General features: G+C 42.4%; 1 protein-coding gene across 4 annotated transcripts in view; it reads right to left on the minus strand.

Moving 5' to 3' along the window:
• The window catches only part of erich2 (glutamate-rich 2), a 232,441-nt gene that overhangs the window by 61,778 nt on the left and 147,638 nt on the right, over positions 1-23,025 (minus strand). For all 4 annotated transcript variants that reach the window (XM_068035365.1, XM_068035364.1, XM_068035362.1 and 1 more), the window contains 2 exons: positions 22,399-22,518; positions 93-316 (listed from right to left, as the gene is read on the minus strand). In XM_068035365.1, the coding sequence (XP_067891466.1) occupies positions 93-316; positions 22,399-22,518 (344 nt within the window). The remainder of the gene's footprint in view (positions 1-92; positions 317-22,398; positions 22,519-23,025) is intronic.

Genomic DNA, 23,025 nt, shown 5'->3' on the forward strand with positions numbered 1-23,025 from the left:
AGCTCCAAACCACAACATCGTTGTTGTTTCTTCATCAGGTATCTGTTGCACGAAACTACTTGAAGGTTTGTTTCAAAAAACTATGATTTTACCTCCCCCATCAACTCTATTGGTGCCCTTCTTTCTTCTTTTTTGCTGCCTTCATTATCAACATCATCATCTCCCTCTTCACCTTCATTTACATCATCATCCTCTCCAGAGTCTTCTGAAATTCTGTTAGTAGTACTGGTGGTTGCTAAGTTGTACGGTTTAACAGTGGTTGCAGAGATTGCTTTTGCTTTTTTAGCATTGGAAGAATTTAGATAATTTTTTGCATCTGCAAAACAGAAATGTAAGAAGTGAAACAAGTATAAACCAAGCTCAACTTTTAAAGATTAACTTAATAAAATGCAATTTTTAATTTTCCAACATTATAATTATTATGGCAACCACCAGTTAAATAATGTTTTACAAATTATATCTCCTCTTCCCTCCCTCCTGCATGGTTGCAAAGGTGACCTCCAGTGGCCAAGCAGCTGATCTTCATGGAACGGTCGACAGACAATGCCATCACGCAGGTAGCACAGTCAACCCCGAACTCACCACCATCCCCATGTGCTTACTTTCAAGCAGATAGCCAGATAGCAAGCAGGAGCATAAGCTTCAGCTAATTAGCCCAGGGGCAGTGACGTCAATTGTAGTCAACCTGGCTTATGTTCTAATTCAGATAACTTCATTTTTACTAATTCAACTAACACTTAAAATTTTTTGATCATTTTCCACAGAAAAAAATTGGAAAAAAGTGTTATTTTAAAATTTGAATTTTAAAGGAAAGTGCAATCATGCATATTTTAGAAAGGGGAGGCTGAGGCAACAGATCGTTAAGATACTAATACGACAGTGATGATGACGTTTGCTCTGAAGACTGTAAATGAGCTTGTTCTGGCAATCAATTGACACCTCGTATACATTTTTTGGTAAGTCTTTGAATCTTTTTTAGCTGTGAACAGATGAAGATAAGAAATAGATTGGAATATAGGCTGGCAAGGAGGTTTTTTTGTAGAAGATGCTGAGCTTTTTCCGAAAACATTCAGCATCTTTCCATTGAATGCATATTCCCACATCTTTCAATATGTAATTTGTATAAATTATACTCTTGTTACTCTTTTTTTGTACTATATTCATGCCACCAAAATTGTAACTTTATACAAAAATATCCCTACAGAGCTGCTATTTCAGTCTATTTCAACCATCTGTCACTGAGACTGCCCCAACTTGGTGCTCTGGTAGTTTTTTCACACAAAATTCCTTTGTGCTCTGCATTTGTATAACAGTACTTAATCCTACATTTTCTTGTACATATGAACTTGTTGAAAATAAACAGATTAATAACCATTAAAATAGAAAATTAAAGAACTGTGTGTAAATCCATTGACCAGTGTGCGACAGGCTACCCATCCCCCAAGATGTTAAATTATATCCTAATCCTTATTTATATTAAATCCTTTCATAGCTTCACACCACTTTACCTCTGCAATCAACCTCCTCCAAGCCGACATGATAGAGTGTGCCCTATGCTCTTTCCACTCTGGTCATGTGCATTCTGAAGTGAAAATTCCCTAAAAAGTGGTGCCTTAAGGGCAAAATGGAGTATTCAGCATCCTGGCTGAACTCTGGAAAATGGTAAGAGCTAATGCTATAAATTGTGGATGCTTACAGGAGATAAAGCATTCTGACAGTCATCTTGGCAGACCTAATTGGTTAAGGTCACAATTTAGAACTAATGTGCCAAAAAACGAAAAAGAGAGATATTTATCTGGAGTTGTTTAGGTCTTTTGTTATTGAAGGCTGACAATTTATGGGAGTAAACCAACCACTGGACATGTCTTAGTTTTTAATGCTACATAATGAATCTGGGATCATCAGGATTCTTTGAGAAGCCTGTTGAAAGTGATTGAAGCCCAAAGGGATGGACACTTGCAAAATATTTGTCCCTCAGATTGGTTGTCTACTAAATCAAGGAAGATTGTTTTGAAAATTAAAGGTATAAAAGATAGTGTTTGGCACAAAGTGATGGAGACTGAAAAAAGCAAAGCATGGTTTCTATTATCTGAGCCAGAAAAAAATTGGAGCAGGGTAAATAAGATTAGAAAGTTAAATGCGTGGCTCAAAGATTAGTGTGGAATAAAAAGGTTTTGATTCATGGGGCACTGGCACCAGTACTGGGGAAAGTGGGAGCTGTACGGGTCAGTCTTCACCTGAACCGTGCTGGGACCAGGGTTCTGGCGAGCTGTATAACTAGGGCAGTAGAGAAGACTTTAAACTAAATAGTGGGGGTGAAGGATCAAGTGAGGGAAGATGTGATACATTAAAGAGAGAGGACAAAGCAAGACAGCAAAGCAGCAATAAGGGAATTGATAATCTGAGTGTAGCCAGAAGCGGCAGCGGCGGCGGTGAGAGGAGCCGGGGTATAAAAGGAGCACAGAGCCGAGGCCCGAGACCAGAAGCGGCAGCGGCGGCAGTGAGAGGAGTTGGGGTATAAAAGTAGCAGATAGCCGAGGCCCGAGACCAGAAGCGACAGCAGTGAGAGGGGCCACGGTATAAAAGGAGTGAAGAGCCAAGGCCCGAGACCAGAAGCAGTGGTGGTGACGGTGAGAGGAGCCAGGGTACAAAAGCAGCGGAGAGCCGAGGCCCGAGACCAGAAGCGGCGGTGGCGGCGGTGAGAGGAGCCAGGGTATAAAAGGAGCGGAGAGCCGAGGCTCGAGACCAGAAGCAGCAGCGGCAGCGGCGAGAGGAGCTGGGGTATAAAAGGAGCGGAGAGTCGAGGCCCGAGACCAGAAGCAGCGGCAGTGACGAGAGCACTCTGGTCAGTTCTGTGGACCTGCTTGACCAGAGAAAATCGAAGTGTGACGTCACAGGAGAGCTGGTAAGTGATTGCTGGGTATTTCTTCTGTTTCTCTTTTTTTTTGTTTTTGTTTTGGCCAAGTGATTTAAATCAGGAGACATCATTACAGGTTAAGAGTACACTTAAATAATTTTTTTTTAATACTGAGATCCAAATCAATTAATTAAATGGAATAGAGATGGCTGGGCAAGCAATGTGTAGCGGCTGTAGTATGTGGGAGCTGGTGGACGCCAGTGCGACCACGGTGACTACATCTGCAGCGAGTGTTGGCTGCTCAAGGAACTTCGGCTCAGAGTTAATGAGCTGGAGTCTGAGCTGAGGACACTGCGACACATCAGGGAAGGGGAGACTTACCTGGACACTGTGTTTCAGGAGACAGTCACACCCCTTAGATTAATTACATCCAATTTGGACCATGGTCAGGGACAGGAGGGTGTGACTGCGAGTGAGGCAGGTATGGTAATCCAGAATTTAGTTTTGGAGGAGCCTCAGTCAGTGCCCTTATCCAATAAGTACGAGGTTCCTGCTCCTGATGTGGACGAGGGCACAGAGTGCAGGGAGGATGAGCGAACTGACCACTGCACCGTGGTTCAGAACGCCATTCAAGTGGGGGGAGAAAATAGAAATGTTGTAGTCATAGGGGATAGCATAGTTAGGGGAATAGATACTGTTCTCTGCAGCAAAGATAGAGAGTCCTGAAGGCTGTGTTGCCTACCTGGTGCCAAGGTTAAGAACATCTCTTCTGGGCTAGAGAGGAATTTGGAGTGAGAGGGAAAGAATCCAGTTGTCGTGGTCCACGTAGGTACCAACGACATAGGTAGGACTAGGAAAGAGGTTCTGAAGGACTATGAGCAGCTCGGGGCTAAATTAAAAAGCAGAACCACAAAGGTAATAATCTCCGGATTACTACCTGAGCCACGTGCAAATTGGCATAGGGTAAATAAGATTAGAGAGGTAAATGCGTGGCTCAAAGATTGGTGTGGGAGAAATGGGTTCCGATTCATGGGACACTGGCACAAGTACTGGGAAAGAGAGAGCTGTTACGTTGAGATGGGCTGCACTTGAACCATGCTGGGACCAGTGTCCTGGCGAATCGTATAACTAGGATTGTAGATAAGGCTTTAAACTAAATAGTGGTGGGGAGGATTCAATTGAAGGGAAGCTTAAAAAGTCAAAAAGTAACAAGAGAGCAGAGGTGCAGGGTAGTGAAGCGGCATACATTAATCAGAGTGTGACAGGAAGGGACGAAGAATACGAGCATAAGAGTACAGCAGAAATCAGAACAAGAGTAGGTAAAAATGGTAATAAGTCAAAGCTTAAGGCTCTTTATCTGAATTCACGTGGCATTTGTAACAAGATAGATGAGCTGACAGCACAGATAGAAATAAATGAATATGATTTGATAGCTATCACAGAGACGTGGTTGCAGGATGACACTGACTGGAATCTCAATGTTCAAGGATATTCGACATTCCAGAAGAATAGGCAGAAAGGAAAAGGAGGTGGGGTAGCTTTGTTATTAAAGGAAAGGATCAGTGCAGTTGTGAGTAATGATATAGGTGTAATAGATCATGATGTAGAATCAGTTTGGGTGGAAATAAGGAATAGCAAGGGGAAGAAATCACGGGTGGGAGTGGTCTATAGGCCCCCGAAGAGTTGCCTCTCTGTAGGACAAAATATTAATCAGGAAATAATGGAGGCGTGTAAGAAGGGCACTGCAATTAACATGGGTGATTTTAATCTGCATATAGACTGGACAAATCTAATTGGCAAGGGTAGCATGGAAGACGAATTTGTAGAGTGCATCAGGGATTGTTTCTTAGAACAATACGTTGCAGAACCTACCCGGGAACAGGCTATTTTAGACTTGGTAATGTGTGATGAGGTAGGATTAATAAGAGATCTCGTAGTTAAGGATCCTCTAGGGGAAAGCGATCAGAACATGGTAGAATTTCAAATTCAGTTTGAGGGTGAGCAACTCGGGTCTCAAACCAGTGTCTTCAACTTAAACAAGGGCAATTACAGAGGTATGACGAAAGAGTTGTCTAAAGCGGGCTGGGAAAATAGACTACAAGGGAAGTCAGTAGATGAGCAGTGGCAGACTTTTAAGCAGATATTTCATAACACTCAGCAAACATTTATTCCGATCAGAAGGAAGGACTCGAAGAAAACAATGAACCACCCGTGGATAACAAAGGAAGTTAAGGAGAGTATCAAATCAAAAACAAAAGCGTATTAAGCGGCGAAAGCTGGTGGTAGGCCAGAGGATTGGGAATTTTTTAGAAACCAGCAGCGGATGACTAAAAAACTAATAAAGAGAGAGAAAATTGATTATGAGAGTAAATTAGCAAGAAATATAAAAACAAACAGTAAGAGCTTCTATGGGTATATAAAAAGGAAGAGAGTAGCTAAAGTAAGTGTGGGATCCTTAGAGGATGAGACTGGGGACTTAATAACAGGGAACAGGGAAATGGCAGATAATTTAAACCAATATTTTGCTTCGGTCTTCATGGTGGGGGACACTATAAACATCCCAACAATAATAGATGAGCAAGGTGTAAATGGGAAGGAGGAACTTGCAACAATCTCTATCACAAGGGAAAAGGTGCTGGACAAACTGATGGGACTAAAGACAGACAAGTCGCCAGGACCTGATGGCCTGCATCCAAGGGTTTTAAAAGAAGTGGCTGCAGAGATAGTGGAGGCATTGGTCATAATATACCAAAACTCACTGGTAGAGTACCAGCGGATTGGAAAACCGTTAATATAACGCCCCTATTCAAGAAAGGAGGGAGACAGAAAGCAGAAAACTATAGACCAGTTAGCTTAACATCTGTCATTGGGAAAATGCTAGAGTCCATTATTAAGGAAGAAATAGCAGGACATTTAGAAAAACAGAGCCAACATGGTTTTATGAAAGGGAAATCATGTTTGACAAATTTGTAGAGTTCTTTGAGGATATAAAAAATAGAGTGGATAAAGGGGAACTGGTAGATGTAGTGTATTTGGATTTTCAGAAGGCATTCGATAAGGTGCCACATAAAAGGTTATTACACAAAATAGGAGCTCAGGGTATTGGGGGTAATCTGTTGGCATGGATTGAGGATTGGCTAACACACAGAAGACAGAGAGTCGGGATCAATGGATCTTTTTCAGGTTGGAAGGCCGTAACTAGTGCGGTGCCACAAGGATTGGTCCTAGGGCTTCTATTTACTATTTATATTAATGACTGGGAGGAAGGGACAGAGCATAGAGTATCCAAATTTGCTGACGATACAAAAATAGGTAGGAAAGCATGTTGTGATGAGGATATAAAGAATCTGAAAAGGGATATAGATAGGTTAAGTGAGAGGGCAAAAACTTGGCAGATGGTGTTCAATGTGGGAAAGTGTGAGGTAATCCACTTTGGTAGGAAGAATAAAAAGGCAGATAATTATTTAGATGGAGAAAGACTACAAAAATACTGCAGTACAGAGGGATCTGGGTGTTCTTGTACAGGAAACACAAAATGTTAGCATGCAGGTGCAACAGGTAATTAGAAAGGCAAATGGAATTTTGGCCTTTATTGCTAGGGGGTTAGAATTTAAAAATAAGGAAGTCTTATTACAACTGTACAGTGTGTTGGTGAGGCCACACCTGGAGTACTGCGTACAGTTTTGGTCCCCATATTTAAGGAAGGATATACTAGCATTGGAGGCAGTTCAGAAAAGATTCATTAGGCTGATTCCTGGGATGAAGGGATTGTCTTATCAAGAATGGCTGAACAGGTTAGGCCTTTATTCATTGGAGTTTAGAAGAATGAGAGGTGATCTTATTGAAACATAAGATTCTAAGGGGGCTTGACAGGGTAGGTGTTGAGAAAATGTTTCCACTGGTGGGGGAATCTCGAACTAGGAGACATAATTACAGAATAAGGGGGCACACTTAAAACTGAAATGCGAAGGAATTTCTTCTCTCATAGGGTGGTTAACCTCTGGAATTCCCTACCTCAGAGAGTTGTGGAGGCTAGGTCACTAATTGTATTTAAGGAGGAGGTAGATAGATTTTTGAAATCTCGGGAAGTTGAGGGTTATGCATGGCAGACCCGAAAGAGGAGTTGAGGCCTGGGACAGATCAGCCATGATCTTATTGAATGGTGGGGCAGGCTCGAGAGGCTGAATGGCCTACTCCTGCTCCTACTTCTTGTGTTCTTGTGATAGGAAGGGGCAGAGCATACAAACTTAAGAGTGCCCCAGCAGATAAGACTAGAGGTTGCAAAAATAATAAAAAGACAGAATTAAAGGCATTCTAACTGAATGCACACAGCATTCACAACAAGGTCGATGAATTGATGGCACAAATGGAAGTAAACAGGTATGATCTAATTGCCATTATGGAGACGTGGCTATGGAGTGACCAAGGCTGGGAACTGAATATCCAAGGGTATTCGACATTTAGGAAGGATGGGAAAAAAGGATCCAATCTTTCCTCATAGCTGCAACTTTCAAGCCCTGGCAACATTCTTGTAAATCTCCTCTGTGCTCTCTCCAGAGCAATTATGCCCTTCCTGTAAGGTCGTGGCCAGAACTGTATGCAATACTCCAGCCGTGGCCTAACCAGCGTTTTAATACAGTTCCAGCATTACATCCATGCTTTTGTATTCTATACCTTGGCCAATAAAGGAAAACATTCCATATGCCTTCTTCACTACTCGTATCTGTCTTGCCTCCTTCACGGACCTGTGAACATGCACTCCAAGGTCTCTCATTTCTTCTACCCCTCTCAATATCCTCCCATTTATTGTGTATTCCCTGCTTTGTTTGCCCTCCCCAAATGCATTACCTCACACTTCTCCGGATTGAATTCCATTTGCCATTTTTCTGTCCACTCAACCAAACCATTGATATGTTTAGTTTAGTTTAGAGATACAGCACTGAAACAGGCCCTTCGGCCCACCGAGTCCGTGCCGACCATCAACCACCCATTTATACTAATCCTACACTAATTCCATATTCCTACCACATCCCCACCTATCCCTATATTTCCCTACCACCTACCTATACTAGGGGCAATTTATAATGGCCAATTTACCTATCAACCTGCAAGTCTTTGGCATGTGGGAGGAAACCGGAGCACCCGGAGGAAACCCACACAGACACAGGGAGAACTTGCAAACTCCACACAGGCAGTACCCAGTACCCGGGTCGCTGGAGCTGTGAGGCTGCGGTGCTAACCACTGCGCCACTGTGCCGCCCTATCATTCTGGAGTCTACAGCTAACCTCTTCACTATCAACTACACAGCCAATTTTTGTGTCATCTGCAAATTTCCCAATTATGCCTCCCACATTTAAGTCCAAATCATTATATACACCACAAACAGCAAGGGACCCAACACTGAGCCCTGTGGAACACCACTGGAAAACGCTTTCTATTCACAAAAACATCTGTCGACCACTACCCTTTGTTTCCTATCACTGAGCTAATTTTGCCACATTCCCCTGTATCCCATGGGCTTTCATTTTTCTGACCAGTCTGCCATGTGGGACCTTGTCAAATGCCTTACTAAAATCCATGTAGATCACATCCACTGCACTACCCTCATCAATCCTCCTTGTTACTTCCTCAAAAAACTCAATTAACTTAGAAAGGCACGACCTTCCCCTAACAAATCCATGTTGACTATCCCTGATTAATTCATGCCTTTCTAAGTGCCAGTTTATCCTGTCTCTCAGAATTGATTCTAATAATTAACCCACCGCTGAGGTCAGACTGACCGGCCTATAATTATTTGGCTTATCCTTTGCACCCTTTTAAAACAATGGTACAACGTTCGCAGACCTCCAATCCACTGGTACCTCGCCTGTATCTAGTGAGGATGTGAAGATGATCCTCAGAGCATCCGCTATTTCCTCCCTGGCTTCCTTTAACAGCCTGGGACACAATCCATCCAGCCCTGGCGATTTATCCATTTTCAAGGATGTCAGACCCTCTAATACTTCCTCTCTCATTATGCTGATCGTATCTAATATTTCACACTCCTCCTCTTTAACTACAATGTCTGCATCATCCCTCTTCTTTGTGAAGACAGAGACAAAGTACTCATTAAGAACCCTGCCCACATCTTCTGCATCCATGCATATGTTCCCTTGTACATCTCTGATAGGCCCTACCCTTTCCTGAGTTATCCTCTTGCTCTTAATGTACTGATAAAAGATCGTTGGGTTTTCCTTGATTTTACCTGCCAATAATTTTTCATGTCCTCTCTTTGCTTTCCTAACATCCTTTTTTACCTCACCCCTGCACTTTCTATACTCCTCTAGGCTTTCTACAGTATTAAGTTTTGTGACCGTTACAAGCTTTCTTTTCCTGCTTTAACTTACCCTGTAAGCTTCTAGATAACCAGGGGGCTCTAGATTTGGCTGTACCACTCTTTGTCTTTGTGGGAAGATATCTACACTGTGCCTGTAGATCTCACTTTTGAATTCCCCCTACTGGTTTGCCACTGATTTTCCTTCAAGTAGCTGTATCCAGTCCACTTGCACCAGATCACCTCTCAGCTTCGTAAAATTTGCCTTCCCCGAATTTAGAACTTTTACTCCTGTTTTAACTTTGTCCTTTTCCATGATTCTGCTAAAGCTAACTGTATTATGGTCACTATCTCCAAAATAGTCACCCACTGCTACTTCATCCACTTGCTCAGCTTCTTAACTGAAGACTAAATCTAGAATTGCACTCCCTCTTGTTGGGCTTGTTACGTGCTGGCTAAAAAATGTCCTCTTGAATGCAGTTCAAGAACTGTGTGCCCTTCATACTGTTATTAGGGTAGTTGAAATTCTCAACCATTATTTCCCTATAGTTTTTGCACTCAGAAATATGCTACATATTTGTTCTTCTATCTCCCTCTCACTATTTGGGGATTTATAGTACACTCCTAGTAGTGTGGCTACCCTTTTTTTATTTCTGAGCTCAACCCATATGGCCTCATTGGATGATTCATTTAGCATATCATCCCTCTTCACAGCTGTTATTGAATTCTTAACCAATAATGCCACACCCCCTCCTTTATTATTCCCTTTTCTATCCCACCTGAAAATTCTATATCCAGGGATGTTGAGCTGCCATTCTTGCCCTGCTTTAAGCCAAGTTTCGGTTGTAGCAATATCGTGTTGCCATCTGTGCCCTCAGCTCAACGGCTTTATTTGCTATACTCATTGAATTTAAATAAATATCTTTTAACACTGCAAATTTCCTGTGCTGCACACTTTTTAACCTTTGCTTCTTCTGTCTTTCAGAGTCACTCACTAATTTTCTGCCTCCCATTCCCTGCCCTGAAATTGTCCTATTTGACACTGTCCTCAGTTTTCCATCCCCCTGCCAAACTAGTTTACACCATCCGCAACTGCACTAGCAAACATTCCTGCAAGGATATTCGTCCCAGTCCTGTGCAGATGTAGACCGTATGGCTTGTACAGGTCCCACCTTCCCCAGAACCGGTCCCAATGCCCCAGAAATCTGAAGCCCTCCCTCCTGCACCATCTCTCCAGCTACACATTCATCTGGTGTATTCTCCTATATCTATACTCACTAGCACATGGCCTTGGGAGCAATACGGAGATTACTACCTTTGAGGCCCTGCTTGCTAATCTCATTCCTAACTCCCTAAACTCAGACTGCAGGACCTCATCCCTCTGTCTTCTTATATCGTTGGCACCAATGTGGACCACAACCTCTGGCTGTGCAGCTTTGCCCTCCAGAATGCTCTGTAGCCGCTCAGTGATGTCCATGACTCTTGCACCTGGGAGGCAACATACCATTTTGGAATCACGTCTGTGACCACAGAACTGTCTGTCTGTTCCCCTAACTATAGAATCCCCTATCACCATTGCTGTCCTGTCTTTTCTCTCCCTCCTTTCATAGCTGAGCCACCCATGGTGCTCTGGTCAGGACTCTGGCTGCACTCTCCAGAGGAACCTTCTCTCCCAACGGTTCTCAGAACTGAATACCAGTTAGAAAGTGGGATGCCCTCTGGGAGCTTCTACACTACCTGCCTTGTCCTTCTTGCCTGTCTGGCAGCCACCCAGTCCCTCTCTGCCTGTGTTCTCTTAATCCAGGGTGACCACCTCCTGAAACGTACTATCCATGTAGCTCTTGGCCTCGTTGATGCGCCACAGTGACTCCAGCTGTCGCTCAAGTTCTGAAACCCGGAGCTCAAGCTCAACCGGTGGCAGTTCCTGCAGATATGTTTGTCAAGGACACATGGGGCGTCCATGACTTCCCACATACCACAGGAGGCACATTCCACTTGGCCGAGCTGCCCTGCCATACCTTAGCTTTACAAACTAATTATTGCTAGTGTAATAAGTGTAATAATCAGAATAGCTTACCAGTTACTTGCCAATCAGCTTCTTCCCTGTACTGTGGAGGCTGAAAAGGCTGAAAAGGCAGAAAAGAAAAGAGAGACCAAAGAGCATCTCCTTTCCCTTGTCAGTGAAGTCCCTCACACACCAACTCACAGCCTTACACTCTGTCCAAACAGCACTTTCTAATTAGTAATTACTAATAAATGACACCAACTAAAACCTTAGTAGTACTAACCTTACCACTTATAAGGTAGCGATTTGAGGGTTTAAAAAATAACTTTTTTTTCCTCTGATTTGTAAGCTATTTACAGGCAGTAACAGCTGTTACTCACCAACTGATCAGCTTCCGGATCTCCCGTGATGTCACTGTTAGGCCTTGTCACAGTTCAAAGCCGCCGCGAGCTGACCACTCAGACAACGCTACAGCCTGCCTCTCTAGTCCCCCAGGTCCAGTCCCCACACACACACACATGGCAATGCCTCACTGTCCTAACAGTGTTCAGAGACACAAATAAACTAACACTGTCCCACAACACAGTTCAGAGACACACAAAAACTCTCACAGTCCCGCAACAGAGTTCAGAGGTACACAGAATAATTTACATAGCAGCAATATCGTTGAGTGAAGCTTTCCTTTAAGGCATAGCCTGCCTTTAAGAAGAGCAGGCTGGCTGTACGACGTGGTCTGCAAACAACATTGCCGGGCCCCCTTGCTGTGCTCAGAGGCCTCAGGTAGCATTCAGGATTAGAAAGCGGCACGGAAGCTGCACAGGCCAACATGATAATCATTCAGATGAGGTGGGTACACGAATTTTGCGTGCTGCTCACCTCAATCTGAATAGGTGTGGGCAAGTCGTGAATCACGATCCCTGCCCCCAGGAAACAGGACTCTCCAATTTCTAGCCCTTACTATGTTAATAGCATTATATAAATTCAAATTGCAGTTGCTGTTACATACTACTGACTTGGGAATACAATGCCTTGGAGAAATAGGCAATAGATGGATAAATGTAGCCAAACAAGCTTCATACTCTGGCTTCGTTTGAAGCTACAAAATGCACAGAATAATGAAACATTTTCAAACTGTTATACAAAAATTGTTACAGAACAATAACATTCCTGGGTTTGGATGCTAAAAAAAAACTTTCAATTTAATATTCTGCTCCTGAAGGATGACATGGAACAATTTAATAAGCCTCCTCCCTATTCAGTCAAAGAGCAATATCACAGAGACATGTTATATTTTGTGGCCCATCCAGAAATGAACTGCTCAGGTAACATATCTAGCTGATAGAGGGCTGAATTTTATGAGCCCCCGGAGATGGGCTAAGAGGAGAGAACAGCTCATATAATTGCAACGGGAGGCAGGGGGCCTGTTGCACTGCAATTTTGTCAGGGGCGGGATAGGCCGAAGACTACCTTCCCGCCCAGAGGCCACTTGAAGGCCTATTAACAGCCACTTAAGGGTCTCTTCCCCCTGCCGCTGGGATTTAACCAGTGGCTGGGGTGGGATGGGGGGGAGGCCATCCTGTAAACATAGAAACATAGAAAATAGGAGCAGGAGTAGGCCATTCGGCCCTTCGAGCCTGCTCCGCCATTCATTATGATCATGGCTGCTCATCCAACTCAGTAACCTGTTCCCGCTTTCCCCCCATATCCTTTGCTCCCTTTCACCCCAAGAGCTATATCTAACTCCTTGTTGAAAACATACAATGTTTTGGCCTCAATTGCTTTATGTGGTAGCGAATTCCACAGGCTCACCACTCTCTGGGTGAAATAATTTCTCCTCATCTCATTCCTGAAATATTTACCCTGTATCCTTAGACTATGACGCCTGGTTCTGGACTCCTCCACCATCGGGAACATCCTTCCTGCATCTACCCTGTCAAGTCCTGTTAGAATTTTATAGGTTTCTATGAGATACCCCCATCACTCTTCTGAACTCTAGCGAATATAATCCTAACCGACTCAATCTCTCCTCATACGTCAGTCTCGCCATCCTAGGAATCAGTCTGGTAAACCTTCGCTGCACTCCCTCTATAGCAAGAACATCCTTCCTCAGATAAGGAGACCAAAACCTCACACAATATTCCAGGTGTGGCCTCACCAAGGCCCTGTATAATTGCAGCAAGACATCCCTGCTCCTGTACTCGAATCCTCTCGCTATGAAGGCCAACATACCATTTGCCTTTTTTACCGCCTGTTGCACCTGCATGCTTACCTTCAGTGACTTGTGTACGAGAACACCCAGGTCTCGTTGCATATTCCCCTCTCTCAGTTTATAGCCATTCAGATAATAATCTGCTTTCCTGTTTTTGCTACCAAAGTGGATACCCTCACATTTATCCACATTATACTGCATCTGCCATGCATTTGCCCACTCACTCAACTTGTCCAAACCACCCTGAAGCCTCTCTGCATCCTCCTCACAACTCACCCTCCCACCCAGTTTTGTGTCATCTACAAATTTGGAGATATTACATTCAGTTCTCTCATCTAAATCATTCATATATATCATGAATAGCTGGGGTCCTAGCACCGATCCCTGCGGTACCCCACTAGTCACTGCCTGCCATTCTGAAAAAAATCCGTTTATTCCTATTCTATGTTTCCTGTCTGCCAACCAATTTTCTATCCATCACAATACACTACCCCCAATCCCATGTGCTTTAATTTTACACGCTAATCTCTTATGCGGGACTTTGTCGAAAGCCTTCTGAAAGTCCAAATAAACCACATCCACTGGCTGTCCCTCATCAACTCTACCAGTTACATTCTCGAAGAATTCTAGTAGATTTGTCAAGCATGATTTCCCTTTCATAAATCCATGCTGACTTTGTCCGATTCTATCACTGTTCTCCAAGTGCTCTGCTATAAAATCTTTGATAATGGATTCTAGAATTTTCCCTACTACCGACGTCAGGCTGACTGGTCTATAATTCCCTGTTTTCTCTCTACCTCCCTTTTTAAATAGTGGGGTTACATTAGCTACCCTCCAATCTGTAGGAACTGTTCCAGAGTCTATTGAATCTTGGAAGATGACCACCAATGCATCCACTATTTCTAGGGCCACTTCCTTAAGTACTCTGGGATGCATACCATCAGGCCCTGGGAATTTATCGACCTTCAATCCCATCAATTTCCCCAACACCATTTCTCTACTAATACTGATTTCCTTCAGTTCCTCCTCTCACTAAACCCTGTGTTCCCCAACATTTCTGGTATGATATTTGTGTCCTCCTTTGTGAAGACAGAACCAAAGTATGCATTTAGTTGGTCAGCTATTTCTTTTTTCCCCATAATAAATTCCCCTGTTTCTGACTGTAAGGGACCTACATTTGTCTTCACCAATCTTTTTCTCTTCACATACCTTTTGAAACTTTTACAGTCAGTTTTTATGTTCCTCGCAAGCTTACTCTCGTACTCTATTTTCCCCTTCTTAATCAATCCCTTGGTCCTCCTTTGCTGAACTCTAAACTGCTCCCAGTCCTCAGGTCTGTTGTTTTTTCTGGCAAATTTGTATGCCTTTTCCTTGGATCTAATGCTATCTCTAATTTCCGTTGTAAAACAAGGAAATGTATGAACTAACGACCTCAATGGACCTTATAATGGACTGTCTGTGTGCTGACACATTGTTTTATGCATGTGATCATGATTAAAGTATAAACGGAAACATCGACAAACGAAATGGCAGGAACAATTGAAACAGTGAAAAGTTTGAATCAACCAATCAGTGCACAGAAAGAGCCACTGGCTATGAAGAATAAAGGAACAGAGGATCGGCTCACAGATTTGAAGATGACAAAGGGAGAGACAAGAGATGAGGAGTCACGAGCCATCTGTGCCACCAGAGCCGGTGGAGAGTACAGGCCACCCAGACTAGGATATTGACTGCGTTGGATTTGTTAAGTATTGCTTTTTGCCTTAATAAATCATCCTGATATCACTACATCAGGTGTCTTCCTTGTCTGAATTCTTATTGTCTGGTCCAAGAACAAATTTTAAGTAAGGTTTTAAATGTTACAATTGGCACCCCAGATCAGACCAGACTAGTACTTGGAATATTAGGGGTTACTGATTAGGGACCTTGGTAATGTTTGGCCGGCCATCATTCACACCAAGGAAGAGAAGCCTTGGGGTTGTGGAATCAGTAGAACCTGCCAGTCAGTTAAAGATGAGTGAAAAGATGTGAGCGAAGAATAATAATAATATTCTGTCTACATACAAAGAGAAATTAGACAAAGTATCAGATAGCGAGGTCCAGATCTGTTTGACAGAATGTTTAACAAAGGGGCTGAGAGCTCCCTTTGACAAAGTAGTTGTGTTCATTCAAGGGAGACTGGATGATGAAAAGTTGAAAACAGAAATGACCAGAGATCTACTTGCCTATGGAATGCTTCACTACACTAATAAATGTGACGACTGGGCACAACAAAAGCAGAAAGATCAGGAGAAAAAGCGATTGGAAAAACAAGCCCAAAGTTTAAATATAGACATGTAGCAAAACGCAGCAACATTGCAGCTACAAAGCTTTACTTGCTTAGAGGTTAATTCACTAATGGTTAAATGCGAGCAGCAGAAGGAAGAATTGAATACTTGTACTAGGGAGAATGCGAAACTTAATCACTGCCACCGAGAGGCAGACCATACTCAGTGTGAGCTGAAAATTTACGAACTAAAAGGGAAGTTAGGTAGGCAGCAAGCTCTGGTGTCTGCCATTACAAGAGGAGGTGAGCTACTCTCTGAAAGAGGAGTCGAGATCCTCTTACAACGGGAGGATGATCTGAATGCTTGTGTGTTTGATGATGAAGAGATCCCCCAATTATGCCCAACATAGTAAATGGTTGGAGATGACCAAAATGAGGGGCCCTCCAGAAGTACCATCTCCCACTGTTCCTGTTATTACACCACCCTGCCCCTCCACCCCCAAAAGATACATCAGTCCCTGTTGCTGTCATAACGAAAGCCATTATTAAGAATGAGCAAGCTACTACCTGCCGCCCTGGTTTGCTAAAAGCTGTTTTGCTCATGGCATACCAGAGACAGTTCAAAAATAAAAGAAAATCCTGGAATAGGGAAAATGGCTAAGAGGAAAAAAATAAGTTAAAAAGGCTCACAGCAAAAGTCAAAAACTGCTGTGAGAAATGAATGTGTGTATGTGTCATGTTCTGTTTTTAAGAGAATGGCAACTGAATTTTGTTTTCAGTATGTTTGTGTTTTGATGTTGGAAGCTTCCATGAATAAATGTTCTTATCTCTGTGTATGCCTGTGCTCCTTTCTGCAGAAGCTAAAAGTCATTAACTCTTTTTAGTCTGGCTGGTGACATTAGAGGCATAGATTTGTTACTTGTCCTCTCAATACATACCTTTTGTGTGAAACTTGGATCATGTGTTGGTTGTGAATTGGTTGAAGCTGTGTGTGTTCCTTAGGCTCGAGAATGAGAATTTAACACAGATTTTTGGCACTTTAATGTGAATGCGATTGTTGAGCGTGTTCATTTCAATTTAAGATTGTGCACCCAGAAATGGGATATAAAAACTGAATTAAATTTGAAATTAAAGATGCTGATTTCGTGTTTTATTTTTATTTAAAAGTTAGTTTTCCAACAGTGAAAAGGCACAACAGTTTGTTTTGTAAGAGATAAGGTTCAGCCTTAAAAGCCTTGAAGATGTCTGGAAGAAATCCAATTTGACGTTTCAAAACAGTTTGCTTAAAAACTGCTATTGCTTTTTTCGCAGTTTAAGTTAAAGACATGTCTTACTTTTTTCCCAAATCAGGTTAAGTAGCGAACATCAGGAATTGAAAATTGGTTTAAGAGATAAAAAGTATAAATAAAGGAGATATGGGAAATATTATGTACCCTTTTCTACTGTTAAAGGGCTGCAAGGTTGCAGTGCTGTCTTTAACTCTTTTTGCTGTAAGAATGTTGAAGATTTTTGTCAGGCAAACCCCCCACCTGCCAAGACTGAGGCACACATTATTTCACCACATGAACATTAAAACTTAAAATTGCAAGCCTCTGACTGGAAAGACTTTTGCATGGTAACAGACAGTGTTGAAACAAGGGACAAAGGACCATGCCCTGACCCATTCAACCAACAATGGAATTTTGATTACCTGATGTTGAAGGTGCGGGGAGCTAGCATTCCAGTTCGACTGCTAAGACAGCAGAATCCACAAACACAGAAGAAATGGTCAGACCAGTTTAAGTTACATGACTAGCTGGCTGTTTTGAATTTGAACTTCCAACAGAGGATTTGAACTCAGAAAGCCGTGTGCTCCTGGAACTGAAGCAGAACCTCTCCAATCCTGCCTGCCTCCATCTCTTTCCCACGGAAATGAATCTTGTGAGAACACATGAACCTCAAAGAGAGAAAAGTCTCCTACATGAACAAGGTTTAAGAAGAACACTGGGCCCCGACGACCAGCAAGATTATCTACAATCAAGTGAGTTCGAAGCACAGTAAACAAGAAACTCTTCTGATATTGCCTCAATCAAACCCCTCTCTACTATATTTTCCTCTCCTCTTTCTGTCCCTATTTGCATGTGTATATCGCGTGTGCATGCTAACGTGGGCGTGCCGTATATCTGTAAGCATCAATCATATTAGAGTTTAAGTTTTAATAAATTTCACTGTTCTCCTTTAAACCTGAGAAAATCTGGTGTGTTTCTTTGCCTTATAATTGGAAAGCTGTGAACAAGGATTCACAAAAGCGGGAGCTCAAAACACAGTGTGTTTAAAAACAAAACCCTGTTACAGTAAGACCAGGTAAAGACAGAAGAAGATCCCTAGACCCTTTCTCACCTGGTCGTAACAGTTTTATTTAACTGTGAGTACTAACTTTTTCTTTAGTTTAATTAGTCATTTGGAAAGGCACCTGAAGAAAGAACAAGACAAATTAAGTGTTTTTTTAAAAAGGCACACGCTATTCTGCTTTGTGTTTAGTTAGTAAGTATTGGTCTGAATTAAGTTTCAATTATTGAGATTAACTAACCTGTTAAGTTGGGAAAACTGGAATTTCACTTGTGGCCACAATGAACTTCCAAGTTATTATGTCAAGGTATGGGGGAGTCTTTAATTTTGGATATAAGGCTTGCTCATATAGCAATGGCAGTTTTGAATTTTAAATGTTTATTGGTGTTGTCATGAAACTGTTTTTTTCTCCTCTGTTTAAAACAGTGTGCCTTTAAGACTTTGTTTAAAAACAGCATGCCTTTAAGATTGAACACAGTGTGCCAGCAGCTGCACCTGTTTCCTCGGCCACAGCATGAGAAAGAGGTCACATGGTGTACTGTAACTTTTAACTCTGGATAAAGACTGGTTTCAACCAGTTTGAATTAGAGTCCAGCGAAGTGTGCTCTGAAGGAAGAAGCCGTCTATTTCTCTTAGCAGGAAAATCTACCTTTATCTTCAGGCTCTGTATTGCCTAAGGAGAGAAAAAAAAACTCTGGAAAAAAAGAACATTTGCCTTCAAGAGGGACTCTGTCATTTGTTTGTGTTTGATGGAATTATCAGTAAAGTTTCTACTGAAAAACTACCAATTTTAGAATACAAATAGACCTGTGGCTATACTCCCTGTTAAAAGAACTGTGTGACACCTACTGCAACCGAAGTGCTTCGAATGCCTATCTATTAAAAGACTGTTGCGTCGAATTAGCCTTGAGACTTCGAGTGGCATCTGATTATTCTAATCTGGGACACCTCACCTACCAGGAACATAACTCACCAGGACTTACAACCCAGCCACTTATTTTAATCCTAAAAATACTATATTAAAATCAGTTCACCATTGTTAGTTTTTGAATGTTTGTATGTGTGCATGGGGAGGCTTAGGTTAAATAAGAAGTTATAAGGTCTTTAGACATAGGTTTATCTTAATTGTGTTAAGATATAGTTTATTAATAAACAGTTAATTTGTTGTTGTCTAAAGATACCTGGTTTGGTTTGTTTTATTCTGGGGGTTACTCAAGTGTTTACTTTGGCTAAATTCCAGTAGGTGGGAAAACCTTAATAACATGCTGTGACCTGTGGAGTATTGGGACTGAACTGACAGTGCATTACTCCTGCCTCGGTTGTAACAGCGTGAATTAGAATTTGGGATATTTGAGATGATTCTGTTCGTTTATTCATCTCGGTTACACCAAAAAAAAATCCTTGGGTTAGAAACCTCTTATAAAAAAGATGATAAGTTTGGAAACAATTGCTGTCTTCCCTGATGGAAATGTTTTCCTTTCTTGTATTCTTGTGTTCTTAGGTTGATAATGTTATGATTGAACTTTGTTGTTTTCAATCCCGATGGATAAATTTGGGCAAAGTTGAAGAAAAGTTTCCAAAAAGAATTGGACAAAATAGTTTAAAATGGGGCTGGATTTTTCCAGTACCCTGACATTGGGGGTCATGGCGGGAGGACCCGGAAAATATTTCCAGGAGAGGCTCGCCACCTTCCCCGATGCTGGGAGGGCCCCGCCCCATTTTACCGGTGGCGGGGCCTTGGAGCGCCCCCCCCCCCCGCCAATCAATGACAGCAACTTAATTTAAATATTTTATATATTTTAATGAATGTATAATTACTTACCTCATCGCGACAGCCGTCCCTCGCCGATATTCTAGCTGGTTGCCAGAACTCACGCGATTTCTGATCTCCATTCGGAGATCTGAGGCGGCACACTGGTGGGGAGGGGGGGGAAGAGTGAAATTTTCACGGCGGGGAAAGCGGGGAAAACTCTTGCTATTGGTTGAGGGGATGGTGGGAAGGGGTTGAATGTCAAAGTGGCTAAAGTTCGGGGAGGAAGTTCGGGATCAGAAGAAAGGTTTTCGAATTGCCCTCTCACCCCAAAAAAACTGATTAGTCATTGCGGGGGTGGAAGAAGGAATTGGAACTTTGACTAAAATTTTAGAACAAAGAACAAAGATAATTACAGCACAGGAACAGGCCCTTCGGCCCTCCAAGCCTGCGCTTAGAGAAACTGTGCCTTTAAAAATTAAATGCCTTGGAAGGGCCTGAAGCCCTTTAGAAACGGTGCTGGACGCCTTTGCTGGGGATGGAGCGCCCGCCCCCTCCACGTCATCAGGGACAGGCATTCTGCCCCCTCCATGTAAATGAACTGCCACACTAAATATCGTGATGGCTCAGCGGCGCAGTTCTCGTGCGTGTGCCGTGCCTTCAAGATCAGCGGCGAGCTGTAAAAATTCAGCCCATGGAGTTTGGTTCTTTTACGATTGAGAATTTAAATAAAAAAGTTATGTAAATTGAAGCAATTGTGTGCATCTAAGAATATTTTGCACCGCCCCCTTGAAAACAAGCAGAGAAGTTAACCCTTTCTGCTGACTGCTTTTTTTCATTTAATTTTTTAAAAATTCATTAATGGGATGTGGATGTGGCCATCACTGGCTAGGCCAGCATTTATTACCCATCCCTAATTGCCCTTGTTAGAGAGTATTTAAGAGTCAACTGCATTGCTGTGGGTCTGGACTCACATGTAAGCCAGACCAGGCAAGGACAGCAAATTTCTGTCCCTAAAGGACATTAGTGAACCAAATGGGCTTTTACAACAATGGTTTCATGGTCACCATCAGACTAGCTTTTTAATTCTAGATTTATTAATTGAATTCAAATTTCTTCATCTGCTGTGGTGGGATTTAAACCCATGTCCCCAGAGAACTGGGTTGGGCCTCTAAATTGCTCGTCCAGTGACATTACCACTACTCCACCACCTCCCCACACAACTTTTCACCAGACAACTTTTGTATTGCTGACTGTAAATTTATATATTGGGCAAAATGAAATTTTAAGTTTCTAAATTGGCAGGTATGTTTGGACAAATTAACCCATTGTGCTCCTGGGCTGGGCCAAATGGATTCTTTGTGCTTTTTTAAACAAAACAGGTGATGATGGTATATAAGCAAGAACAACAAGAGATTCAGAAGCTTTAAGAATTTAAGAACTTATCTGCAGACATAAAGGGCTGAATTTTACAGCCCTCCTGACGTCGGGGGTCGTGGCGTGGGGGGCCGGAAATTGCCTCCAGCAGAGGCCCACCGCTTGGCAATGACAGCAAAATTTAAATATTTAAATGTATTTACATAAATTGATTAATTACTTACCCACTCCCGCCGTCCGTTCCGGAGTGATATTGCTGTCCGTGAACTCCCGCGCCTTCGGGACGCTGGTGGGGGTTGATGAACTTTGGCGGGGGTGGAGGGGGGGGAAGGTTGGCAGCACAAGGTAAGTGTTTTATGGGGGGAAAGGGCAGGTAATTACTTCTGTGTTTATTGGTGGGGTGGGAGAGGGTCAAGATCACTCTCCAGCCACTGACTTCTTCCCTCTCCCTGGTCACTCTCTGAGGCTGAACCAGAACAATTACAACCTTGAAATCCTACTTTACACCAAGATGAGCTTCTAACCACAGATCCGCTCAATCGCCAAGACAGCCTAGGTCCATCTCCGTAACATCGCCGGTCTCCGCCTCAACTCAGTTCATCTGCTGCTGAAGCCCTCATCCATGCCTTTGTTACCTCTAGAATTGACAATGCTCTCCTGACTGACCTCACATCTTCCACCCTCCATAAACTCAAACTCATCCAAAACTCTGCTCCCCATATAGTAATCTCAACAAGTCCTGTTCTCCCATAACCTCTGTGCTCACTGACCTACATCGGCACCCAGCCTGGCAATGCCTCAATTTTAAATTTCTTTACCTTGTTTTCTAATCCTTCCATGGCCTTGACCCTTCCTATCACTGTAACTTCCTTCAATCCTACAACCCTCCAAGATCTCTCCGCTTCTTCAATTCTGGCCTCTCATGGATCCCTGATTACCATTGGCAGCTGCGCCTTCAGCTGCCTGGGTGCTTAGCACCGTAAATCCCTCCCTAAGCTCTCCGCTTCTCCACCTATTTTTCCTCCTTTAATATGCTCTTTAAAACCTTCCTCTTTACCGTTTTTGGTCTGAATCCTAATATCTCCTTTTGTGGCTCAGTGTCTTATAAGACTCCTGTGATGCTCTTTGGGACATTTTACTATGTCAAAGGGGCTATATCAATGCAATTGTTGTCGTCAATACATTTACAGAACACTACTCTGCCTTCAGTATAACAATGAGATGGTTGAAATAAGCATAAGCAAGTAACAAAAAATACTGCATGAAGTAATCTACCGCTAGTATATAATTACCACTCATCTTGGATTCAACATGCTGTTTCTTAACATCCACGTTCTGCTGTTTCTCAGGAGACCTTTCTGACTCTGGGTTTGTTAACTTCTTCAATTCAGTATTTGACGGTGCAGGATGTTCTGAAAACAAAATAGAATATAAATCATTAAACACAAATAACAAATATCCTTTTGCTGTGTTTACATTTATGTGTTTGTTTTAATTTTATTTACCTCACCACCCTACTAACTCTTGAGTCCTAATTTACCCCTGTTTTTTTCCAAACTATCTGCATATGAAGTAAATTTTTCTTATGGTGCAATACAAATGGAATTAATCAAGTTAAAATGTGGTAAACAAGATCCAACTACAGAATTACACCACAAAAATGTTTAACAGAATATTACAGATATCCTCTAAAGATAAAAGGCCACACTTGTTAAAAAATTTATATACATAGGTGTTTTGGAAATAGTATTACTGCTTTTGGGTAGTGGTTAAAATAACTTGTCAAAGTTTTTACAGTGTGCAAAGTCAATGGAACACAGACGTGTGGATTTTTGATCTGCATTTTATTTGATTGCTTGTTAGAAGGTCTCTAACGATATGAAATCTTCTGATATTTCAATGCAATAATGAGGGAGAAT

The sequence above is a fragment of the Heterodontus francisci genome, chromosome 7 (genome assembly GCF_036365525.1).
Source record: "Heterodontus francisci isolate sHetFra1 chromosome 7, sHetFra1.hap1, whole genome shotgun sequence".
Taxonomy (NCBI): domain Eukaryota; kingdom Metazoa; phylum Chordata; class Chondrichthyes; order Heterodontiformes; family Heterodontidae; genus Heterodontus; species Heterodontus francisci.